The sequence below is a fragment of the Trachurus japonicus genome, chromosome 6 (genome assembly GCF_045865225.1).
Source record: "Trachurus japonicus isolate A0001 chromosome 6, Traja_1.0".
NCBI lineage: Eukaryota > Metazoa > Chordata > Actinopteri > Carangiformes > Carangidae > Trachurus > Trachurus japonicus.
In genome coordinates, this window is record NC_140912.1 from 10736238 (window position 1) to 10748794 (window position 12557).

The 12557-nt window shown below is 39.1% G+C and overlaps 1 protein-coding gene across 1 annotated transcript; it reads left to right on the top strand.

The window, feature by feature from the left end:
* Positions 1–278: 278 nt before the first annotated feature.
* On the top strand, positions 279–10829 carry c25h12orf75 (chromosome 25 C12orf75 homolog). The gene is made up of 5 exons (XM_085778702.1): positions 279–603; positions 5972–5996; positions 8221–8256; positions 9654–9733; positions 10641–10829. Exons 1-5 carry the CDS (start codon positions 561–563, stop codon positions 10643–10645), a joined length of 189 nt encoding a protein of 62 aa, XP_085634828.1. The 5' UTR covers positions 279–560; the 3' UTR covers positions 10646–10829.
* The last annotated feature ends 1728 nt before the right edge of the window (positions 10830–12557 follow it).

Consider the following 12557-nt stretch of genomic DNA (forward strand, 5'->3'; position numbering starts at 1 on the left):
CAAATACATTTAATGTTTTTCCACATTTATATAAAAAAGGAGGCTCCCTATTGGTTGAATTTCACACCACCCTCCTCCTCCTTTCCCTTGGTTTCCCAGGCAACCATGTCAGGGTGGAGGAAAAGAGCAAATCATGTGAGGGTATAGCATCTCTCTACCCCCCCCCCTCTCCCCAATCTCTCTCTCTCTCTCTCCCTCTCTCTCTCTCCCTCTCTCTCTCAGTGTGTGTGTTTGTGTGAGTGTGTGTATAAAAGCCTCTCTCTCCATGCGTTCACTCCACTCTCAGCTCTCCATTGCTTTGCAGAGAGGGTAGACGCAAGACTGAGGAGAGGGGAGGGGGACACGACCAAAGGAGATCCCTGTGAGACATTTCTTTGACCTTCCCTCTCTTCCTTCTTCCTTTCTTTCTTTCGTCTCTGTTCTTCGTTTCCTCCTCCTCATCCTCTCCAAATGTGTTTTGGGTCTCTCTCCTTTCCTCCTCCTCGTTCTTCTGCTTCTTCTTCTTCTTCGTCTTCTTAAGCGTCTCTGCTCTGCTTGGACGGTGGCTGCATCGATGCAAAATGGGTTGTGGCAATTCCTCAGCCACCAACACCTCAGGAGGGGGTGAGTGTCTCAGGCATCTGTCTATATGTCTATATGCATGTGTGTGTGTGTGTGTGTGTGTGTGTGTGTGTATATATATATATATATATATATATGTGTGTGTGTGTGTGTGTGTGTGTGTGAACATGATAATGGGTCAGAGTGTGAGGGAGAGAGTTGTCAATGTATCTGCACCAAGGGGAGAAGGTGTTTTGAATGTAAATGAAGTGTGTCAGGGTTACCCTTGCATTCAGTGTACTGTATGTCCATGTTTATGTGTTTGTGTGTGTGTGTAGCGCATGTATGCATGTTTGGGGGTGATGACAGCGTCTTTATTTTATTCATAAATAACTAGACAGCACCATATCAGCATGTATGATTATGTCTCGAAATCTAAAGTTAAAATTTTTTTGAAATATGTGGCAGCCTATTGGTGGCCACTGTGTGTGTGTATGTGCATGTGTATACGTGTGGTGGTCTCCTCAATCCATATTCTAGAACAAGACACCAGAGTTCTCTCAGGAATGTACAGCTTTGATAACGATAATGACACTGATGCTGTAATTACAATGTAAATGTCACCGCTGATACAAAAGCAACTCCATATGTCGTGCAAGGCTTTTTACATTCGAGCGCCTCTTGGTGTGTTTGCGCAGGTTTCCATGGATCTTGAGGTTGAAAGAGAAGCAGTTTCAGAGACATTCTCCTTCACTGTTGTTAGTTGTGCCTGTAAGCAGGAGGCTTTGAAATACTCCATCAATGGGCAGGTTTCATTCATAAAGCCTGGAGGAGAAAATACTTCTCATGGTTATATTCAAGGTGCTTAATTGTGGCTTGTACTAGAATAACTCAGTAATCAGCTGAGTCGATTTAGGCTGATACAGTACCTGTTTTAAATTATACTAAGGAAACCTCTGAGCACCACAGTCAAATTGAGGTAATAATTAGATTGAAGTATCTGCAGGATTACCTCACCACCACTGCCCATTAAAGCAGTATAATGTGTGTTTGCGCTTGTGTAAATGTGTGTGTGTGTGTGTGTGTGTGTGTGTGTGTGTGTGTGTGTGCGCGTGTGTGCTTGAAGGTACCTAATCAGTGCTTACCAGGCATGTTAACAGAGCCACAGAGAAATCACTGGGAAACAAGACTCAGTGTGGCCTTTTGCTTTGAATTTGATCTACACTACTGTGAGGTTACACTCTCTGCAAACAACATCTCAGTAGGTGACTGAGTGTGTTGTGACTGTGGATTGTTTGTCTATGAAAACAAGCATGTGTGTTCATTTTAGAGTCGCTGCCCTCTTCCATTTTTTCCCCCCTGCTCCTTCTTAGAGGTCAACATCGTACACAATGTCAAGGACATGTGACATCCTGTCACTTTGACAAATGTGGACTAGTGACGCCTGCTCTCATTCGTCCACACCAGCTGACACCAGGCCACAGTCAATGGACATTGTTTGTCACACCATTATTTTCTGAAGAATGAAAATAGGGGCAATAGAAGTTATAGGTTATATCATTTTGACCTGAACTGTATGATTAGCTCACTATATTTTTTATTTTTAAATACAAATATAAACTTAAAGCCCTCTATTACATTGAACACGAAAGGCTCTATAACACACTTAAAGGAAGTGGTGAGAGTTTATTATTTTTCCTCAACTCCTCCTGGAGGCTAGTGTAAAACACAGTTGGTATAAAATAGAATATTACTTAATTAGATAAATTATAATTACCGACAAATTATGTACCCTAATTAACACTAAAAATTCCATTTGCAAATAATAATAATAATTTACACCAGTCCCCCACAGAGCCTGCAAAACCTTCATGAGCAGTAAATACAGTACACATTTACCGTTCATAACATACAATAGTATAGCTGATTTGTATGTAGATGTATTTAATAATGTATTACCAATTACTTATCCTCCTGTGGGTGTATAAAGACATGGGATGCCTTAACCACCCTTTATAACATTTACAAGCAGTATGTGTAATTAAAAGTTTATGATGCTCTAATATAGATGTCTGTGGATATAAGCACATTTGAGCTGTTAATTAATGTACAGAGTTTCTCAGTAATGTAGCTTCTCCAATGGAGACAGATTTTATATTATTGCAACTTTGTTATTCTATATTGTCATTCATCACTTGTTGATTTGTAGTGACACAAATGTGTATTATATTCCCACAGTCTGGTATACAATTATGAATGATACTGAAAATGCCTGTTAATAATATTAAACATATTCACAGGAGAAAATATAATTTTTGGTCAAATACTGTCCATTGATAAAAATAATACATGGTTAACATTGCCATTTGTTAAATATTTTTCAAACCCTGAATTGGGATGGTTAATGGAAAGTGTAACAATTTATTTCAGATTTCTGCTTTTAGGCAGTGTCTAAGTTCTAACCAGGAGCAAAATCATCCAGGAAGCTTTCGAATCGAGTGATACAAGAATGTTCCAGTTTCAAGCTGTGGTCTTTCCAAAGTCTAATGACCGCCTCAGTGCACTCTATATCACATTGCTCATCCCTAGTCTTATGCAGCCAGATGTGCACCCTTGGATATGAATGAGCTTTTGTCAGACTACTGAATGGCCCCTGTGTCATGTCAGCAGACTCAAACATGTACCGTGAAAAAAGCCCTCCACTTCTTTTTGCAAGGATGAAATTTGTGCATGTCTGTATGATGTAGAGTTTCACATTTTCTAGTTCACGTTAATCTTGTAGTGGCCAGTTTTCAAGGTAAATTTTTCATATTGATACAATGATAGCATGGAAAACCGATTATGGTGCGGAATTGAGGCTTTTGTTTGCCCACTTGTCAATGCAATACTGAACATTTGAATACAGTAGGAAGCCAGATATTCCCCTAGCTGAATCTATTGTGATCTTATTTCAATTCAAATCAAGTGGTGGATTACATGTGGTTCAGCAAAGAGCGAGGCACTTTACACTGAATGTCCACAACATGTTCTTTGTCACAATGTAGAAGCGAGAGAGAGAGTCTATAGCCTTTATACTGAAAACTACTAAGTAGATATACTGCAACTTGTAAAAAATATATATTGCAATAAAGTATAAATCCTGCCATCAATCATTCAATGTCAGTTTTAGAATATCATTATTTGTGTTTTGTGTTGTATTTTTAAATATAAAATACATATGTCTCTACCTTTAAGGATAAAATAATATAATAATATTTGTAATAATAACTACATACAGAAAATGAATGTTGCACAAAGTGCTTTATAGTCAAATATGAATCAGAAAGAAAAAACACCCACATATAAGCCTACTTAAACAAACTACAACAATCAAGTTACATCATAACAAACTAAATACCATCAGGTTTATTCTCTAGAATTGCACTAGTTATGACCTTTGCAATATGGAGCCATGTTCATCCACGCAAAAGATGAAGAATATTTATAAACTGCTTCCCCTTTCCCAATTCTTCTTTAAAACTGTGGTGTATGAACGTGACATCTTTGGACCACAAGTGGTCCTGCTCTGGTAAAATGAGCAAATCTTTCACAAAAGACATCATTGTTGGGCTTGATCTTCAGTCAGACAGATGGCTGACTTAAATTGTATCTATGCAATCTATTTCGCTTGATTGTTAGCTTAATCTGCATATTATAAGTGACAAATATTTACAATGTACACAATCCATAGCGGAAGAAAAGTTAAACATCTCAAAAATATGCAAGAAAAGAGTATAAAAGTGCAAGTGTCTTAAAGTTTACTACTTCAGTAAATCTATTTGCCTGTACCCTAATTGTTGGCCTTCAAGGCAACAGCTGGTTAGCTCAGCATAAAGACTCAAAAGGGGAACTAGAAAGAGGTACCTACCATTATATACCATTGAAACCTCAAAGTAGCCTACATGGGACATGTTAATTATTGACCTAATTTACATTTGGACAGAGTTGTTTTCTTGTGCATTTTTAGCTTTCAGACTAAGCTAATCTAACTGTCTCCTGGCTTGAGATTCATATTCAACAGACAGACATGAGCTTCATATTAATCTCCATATCTAACTCTGACAAATACAGTATCTTATCCCCTATAGTAGGCAAATTACTCATGTCCAAGTCACCGGGGTGTACAATGGGTCCATTCTATTGGTATTGTGTTCAGTTTGGCGCCAACATTTTTCCAGTAGCCTCTTCTACTGGAGGTTCTGCTGCTGTTACTGTAGGGAGCTGTAGTGAAGTGGTCAGTGTGGATTATGTGGTGGTATAATTGTGTGTGGTGTGTGTTGTTGTTAAAAGTATATGTCTATATATATATATATATATATATATATATATATATATATATATATCATGTTTTACGTTATTATTGACTTTTTAAATATTAAACTATAGATTTTCTGAACGATGAGAAGATCAGTGCTTTGCTAAGAGTGGATATTGTAGGTAAAACAGTTTGAATACATTGTCATGTAACATGACAGGTAGGGTCAATATCAACATTTTTGGACAGATGCGTTTTTTAGGCTATAATTCAATTCAATTTATTTAAAGTGGGACAATGCAAGTTCAAGAATATAAAATATAACTTACTTTTTTTCCAATATGTAGGCTATTTGCTGCGGGCAAATATAGAATATAAACCTTTCTAAAGGCGGGCTTACACTGTACGATTTTGTCACGATTTTGTCGTCCCAGACGAGTCGCAGTCTAATTTGCATAATCTAGGGTTGTACAGTTTGTTCATAGCTAAGCCTGAATAGCAACAAAAGATGGATGGCAGTTCAGAGAATACTGTATAAACCACTCAGGGTTTGTAATTTTTGATTTGGTTTATCAAATCATGAACATTTGATAGTGACTGCCTCACATATTCTTACCCCAAATGTCCTGATTAGCACCAGTGGTTGTCCCTGCAAATCTCCCATGTGGTCTCACGGAGTGCTCTCAGTGTTGCCACACCATCTCTAAATCACTGCCAGCCAACTGGAGGCGCCGCATCCTCACTTTTGTTGCTCTGACTAATTAAAGGAGTGTTACCGGCGTCACCCTTCGAGTTAGCTGTTAAATTAAAGGAGCTATTTGATTTATTTAGATAGTTGGAAGAGTTATTATGTAAGAAGTGAGTCTGAAGTGTGATTATCATTACAGTAGTAGTTGGTAGGTCTTTATCTGTAGGTCTTATCCCATGGCTGCTCAATGATGGCCTTGGAAAATGAACAGTTGTAATAAACGCACAGGGATTAATTATTAGTGTGGTAAGTAACACACACACACACACACACACACACACACGCACACACGCACACACACACACACACACACACACACACACACACACACACACACACACACACAGGAGGAGGATGAACTGAATCTTGTCTTTTCATCTTTTTTTCAGGACCAGCAGAAGCATCCAAAGATGTGTAAGTACATCAGTCATTTTCAAATGATTTCAAATGTTTATGGCTTCCAGCCTTTACAACATTTACAGCACACCAAAAAAAGAGCTTTATATAGCCTATCAATGTTGTGTAACAACAATATTTCTCCACACTAATTGCACTTTAGTTAGGCCTATATCACTGTAAATATACAGTACCTTCTTAAATCTCAAAGTTTTTTACAGTGAAGCATGTAAAAAAAGAAGCGTGATTAAATTACTTTTTATTCAAAGAAACAAACTGTTACCAAAACAAAAAATCAACATACTGTAGAAATCAAACCTGCTATGATGTTCACGCATTTCAGTAAACACATCATGTTAAAGTTTTATTTACATCACTCAAATTGACCATTGATATACAGTATTATCCTTTCCTTTATGCAGTATGCAACTGCTATTTTCTTATTTAGATCCATTTAGATCTAATTATAACCATAATAAAGTAGCCTATCTCTGTTTTACATTATTCAAATTTAATTTGAAATGTAATAATAAGAACTTAATAAGAATAAGCCAGGAATGCATAGTGACACAAACATAGATGCAATGACTTTACAGACATTTTCACATTTTCTTACAGTTTGTTCTATCTCCATCACAGGATATAACATTTAATGATGTCTGAGGTGATTTGTATGTCACTTTGTGAAGATCAAGTGAAGTTAATCAGAATCAAATTCCTGACTTTCAAAATCCCAACACTTATAATCCATAGCTTGATGTAGAGAAGTAATTTCTTATATAATAACCTTGCACCATATTCACATAAGAAAATATGGTAGACAACCGATGAAATGAATGAAATGTACACATTTCGTTTCTCGAGAGTTTATTTGGGACCCTGCCCATCCACTCTGTTAAGATTTACAAGCCGTGTATAAGTAGGTTTATAAGTCAGTCATGTGGTTGTAAGCAGATGTTAAGTGTTTATTTATATATCATAACTTCTGCTGTCGTCATAAGTGGAGCCCATAAAAATTTAAAAAAAAAAGTCAGTGTTGTTGCAATGCCATAAAATGTACACAGCAATCATCAAGACAAATTCTTATTAGAAAATAGATAAAGCTCATGCTCAAATTGTTCTGTTTTGTTTCCCCTGTTCATCTTTTTTCTTTTATATTGAAATTAGGCACCATGCTTTTACCATTAAATAACGGTAAAATTGATCCTCTGCAAACATGTGCGGACTGAGAAATATAGTTGAATGTTCGACCATTTGATTTTGAGTTGCAGCTTGAATTTTTGTGACATTTACAACTGATATATAAAAGGTTTAACCTTTTGTGATTTCAACAGTGACTAAATAGTGTTGCATTTTGAATACAAACTCAGGGCACGTGCACAAAAGCATTGCTTTATATGGTTTGCTTTGCTTCACGTGATATTCAATTACGGAGTTCTTTTATTCCTGACCTGCGACACAAATCTAATTGGGAAAGTAATTACATTTGTGTGTGTGTGTGGGTGTGTGTGTGTGTGTGTGTGTGTGTGTGTGTGTGTGTGACTGTTCACATTTTTCTCTAAAGTATCAGTCAGAAGTCAGAGGACAGATTGTACTTTGCTTAGCTTTTATCAAAGCTTAGGAAGGAGCATTTCCAAAGCATTTCCTGGAATCAGTGTGTGTCCGTATGTGTGTGTGAGTGTGTGTGTGTGTGTGTGTGTGTGTGTGTGTGTGTGTGTGTGCTCCTTGATAACCATCTGAGCAGTCGGTACAGGACCCATGAGAGCTGACAGCAGTACACTACTGACTTACTGAGGCTAATCACAGCTTCCTAGGACTGTGCTACACAGCAAAATATGAAAATGTCTCTCTCACTCTCTCTCACACACACACACACACACACACACACACACACACACACACACACACACACACACACACACACACACACACACACACTGCTGGAAATGTAACAAGCAGTAGATTAGGTGGTGCAGCTTAATGTCATTCCTTAAAAAAAAAACCCATCAACAACATGGCAAAAACCAAGGATCTGTATAAGTTGGTTGTTCAGTCGTCTCGTTTTCAATTCCGTTTGAAAACTCCCAAAACTGAATTAGCAATATTCCCCATTGGGCCAGTGAACTGGCCATGTGACTGCACTTCTGTGTTTACTGCTTCTCATGAGTTACATTGCTTCTGAGTTTTTTGGTTCTCCATGCTCCTAAGGCCTGACCTGACCTGTGCTTCTTCTCTCAATCAGGACAGAAGATCCTATGGTAGACGATGAGAAAAGAAGGTATTTTGATCATATTTTTTCAATTACATCAAATTCTTGTCTTTATTTTCTCTTTAGGTTTTTCAGTTTTCAGTTCAATTATGGAGTTGCGCTTGTTAGTGCACAGGTTGTGGATTGTTAATCATTTTTTCTCTATGAAGCCATGATGACATGTTATTTTTGCTGAATTCCATTGGCTGTTAACTTACTGTGACATTGTTAATGTTATTAGCAACACCTGTACGTTTCCTGCTACTGAAAGAAAGAGTTCAACATTTTGGCAAACTGGCCCATTGCCATAATCGCTATAGTCTTAGCAGTAGGTTCGTTACCTTTAATTGTCGGTGCAAGCTATTATTAGAATGGTGGAGCAGAGCCGCAAGCTGCTCAGAGCTACGCTACAGAGGCTCATGGGATTTCTTGGTTTCCCTCATGTGTATTTGATCAAACTCATCAAATACACAATCCAACAACTCCAAAACACTCTGGTGGACAAGTTGTGACCAGAACATTCACCACACTATGAGATAATAACGGAACGTTATGAGACGAGTTGTTTTCGAAGTAAATACAGAGACTGCTTGCTGAAAAACTGTCCCTGAAGGCAACGCGTATCTAGCCTGGCTCTCGCCAGACCCTTGTAGTTCCGCAAAGCTCCACCAGAGGCGCTACGCTCAGCTTCACACAAGGGTCTGGACTCGAGGCCAATGCAAACTTCTTCCCCGGAGCAAAAAATAATGAACCAATCAGGATCGCCGGGCGGGACTTTCTGAGGTGTGACGTAGCGCTGAAGCGACTGTTTGAGTCAAACAACAATGGCGGCTCGCAGTGAGTGGCTGAAGTAGCACGTCATTCAAGATAACGGACAAGTGGTTTATCCAATCACATACAAGATTTTTTTTACAAGGCCCCGCCTTCTGAAATGAATCGCCTATGGAGCAGTCCCAGACCCTTGTGTGGAGCTCAGCGTAGCTTTGCGGAACTACAAGGGTCTGGCGAGAGCCAGGCTAACGCGTATCAGCGGTTTTGCATGAATTTACCTTCAACTTTGTCTCGTAACGTTCTGTTATTATCTCATAGCGTGGTGAATGTGCGGTCACAACTTGTCCACCAGAGTGTTTTGGAGTTGTTGGCTTGTGTATTTGATTAGTTTGATGAGGGAAACCAAGAAATCCCATTAGCCTCCGTAGCGTAGCTCTGAGCAGCTCTGCTCCACTGTTCTAAAAAATAGCTTGTACTGACAATTAAAGGTAACAACTAAACATACTGCTATGACTATAGCAATATGGCAATGGACCAATTTGCCAAAATGTTGAACTATCCCTTTAAGTTCAGTGGCTGATACACTGTAGTAACGAATGTTCTCATCTGATCTCCTCCCCTCCTCTGCCCTATCCCCCTCTATCTTCTCCTCTCAGGAACTATGGTGGTGTATACGTAGGTCTACCAGCAGACCTGACCACTGTAGCTGCTAGTCAATCCAAGTCAACACGTAAAGGTGACACATCTCTAACACTGTAAATCCCATATTCTATCAATTAAGCATTGCTGTGTGTGAAAACAAGGACACCGCTGCTGTGGTATGTATATGCTGTAGGCTATATTAAGACGGTACCACTGACATTGATGAGCGTCTTGTGGTGAAGCAGCTCAGGGTAGAGAAATAATCCCTGGTTGACGAACCACCACTCCCCATGAAACCGCATGTCGCCTGCAGCATCTTCTTCTGCGACCTTTACTTTATACTGAATCTTAATGAGAAGCATTTACTGTTACTGTTCGACTGCTTGAATCTGTAAAGATTTATGGTTCCATTGCTAATGTGAAAGTACAACAAAATAAGCTATATTTTCCTGTTGTATGCTTTGTTTAACTCCATACTGTAATGTGCTTTACAGAGTGTTAACACCGTATTGATTTTGTATGAAGTGCTGCATATCCACTGATTTTCAACAGTCTCATTCATTTTCTCCATAAACACAGTTTATGTAACTTCCTTTCTAACAGAAACGTCAATCGGGAACAAATATACACATATTGTGCCCTTTGTGAGGAAGACAAAGGTTTTTTTCTTAGTATGTTTGTCCTTGTTTTCAATGAGGTGAGATGTAATGATAAATTGATTTTTATTTCTGTGTCCTCTTGGGTCTCACAGTTCACACTGTGTGGCTGTTGATACGGAGACAGTTAGACATAAGTAGTAGAAGCCAAATAATGGGCTTTATGCACAGCTTATTGGACAAACTGATTAATCCAGGTATGTCTGACAATCAGTTTGTCCAATAATGTAAGAAAGGAAATAAAGGAGCTTGTTTAAGTTCAGGAGGTAGTGGAGCTGTGCATAAAGGCTATTGTTTATACTGTAGATATACGGGCACTGATTCTGTTTTTCTGTCCTATTGCAGACTAGCAGCTGCTGAAGAAAACACAATAAAGGTACTGTATATAAAAAATATATATAAAAACACAAACACACATCTTGTTTGGCTCTTAACATCACCTGCTCAGGATTCCTTGTCTTTAAATGGACAGAAGTGGCTGCAGGGACACATACAGTTTGAAAGCAGGTGTCTTATATTCTTTGTCTTGACAGGGTTATCCTGCATATTCATTCACCTAGAGACACTCACATTATAAGCAGAGAGCATGTAATTGCTCTGATTCTGGCTCACCACACACACAGGCTAAAGTCTCAGGCTTTAACACTCTTACTGAGCCAGGATGTGGACAGCTTGCTGGGGATCTGAGGACGCCGCCTCATGGAGTCATGGGAGGCACAGTGACGCAGGGATGCACCGCGGAGGTCTGCATACGGCATCCATCATCATCACCCTTCACTTTGCAAAAAAAAGACGGGCATCAGAGCAGACAGGCAGCCACCCTAGGACTCGCAGCTGTGGGCGGCAGCGGCGGCGGCGGCAGTGGGCATTGTGACAGCCATCTTGGCTTCTTGGTCATGGCACTGGAACGCTCTCTTTCTTTCTCAGGAGGAGACAGGGAACCCAGCCAACTAACTCACTAACTAACTGTCTGGGACTCACACACATTCCCAGTGGCCCTCTGCAATAATAATCACTGCTCAGTTATTTCTCTAAAATGCCATCAATGATTCATTGTGTGGTGGAGACAGACAGTTGGAGGGACAGGGAGAAATCGGAGTGGCAGCGAGCACATCTCTGTTAATGCGTCATATAGAACATCTCAGTGTTGTCCAACGCAGCTTTGATTTCAATCGTGCACCGGAAAAATCTAAAAATGAACAAATAAATCTAAATGCTGTTAAGAACAGATTGTAAAGTTCATGATGTTTAAATAGACACTTCTAAACCTAAATGTGCCGGGTGCATCAGCCAGGTCGTACATGTACCTGTTGTCTGTTGTTGTCACTTAACTTGTGCCCCAGACTGATTATGTAACGTCGGCATATGACTCATGATACTTAGATGATCTCTCTCTCTCTCTCCCTCTCCGTCTGCCTCTTTCGTGCTCTCTCTGCAGCATGTTATTTCTTTTTCCCTGGGGACCAAGTGCTTCTGGGTAATTCACATAGCTCTAATAATCTTAAGAGCATCTTAACAGAAGCATAATTTTCACACAGTTTTCTTCATATGTGGCAACATAAATATGATCTCGTGTGTAACAGCAAAAAATGTCTAGAGTATCAATAATCCTCACCTGCAAAAAAAAAAAAGAATAGTGCACAAAGGAGGCATGGTAAGAAAAGAAGCAGAGATGATGATTTTTAGTTTTCCCTCCCCTCTCACTTACAGATTATTGCATTGCTTTGTAAACTAGCTCTGATTTGATTTCAGACTATTTAATATGTGTCAAACTTAACTGTGAATGTTGTTTTACTGTATGTTATCTGTAAACGATGAAGCTGGTTTCAATCAATATTTGTCTTGTTGTCAACAAATCCCATGAGAATGTTTTTAAGGAGTTGGTCTTCAAGGTCAAAAATGAAGCTTCAGTATGGCGCTAATCTCTAGTTACAACTTTGCTATCCTCGACCACCACCACTGCTTTATTGAGTATTTTACAGCAGCAGGGCGGTGTGTGTTGGACTGATAATAAACTACGGTACCCAGGTTCATCATAAAGGAGAAACATGTCACCCTAATGGGGCTTAGTAAAGTGTTTTTATTGCTTTGTAATTTATTAACATCATTGTGACATGCAGCAGAGCCTTAATAATACGCCCGCTTACAAGGTGGTTTTTGAGAGTTAATGGGGTTTGATGGCACTATAAAGAAAATAGGATATCACCAGCATCATTACTAAAAAGAAAAATCACAAACAGTACAGTGTCCACTCCCCAGACA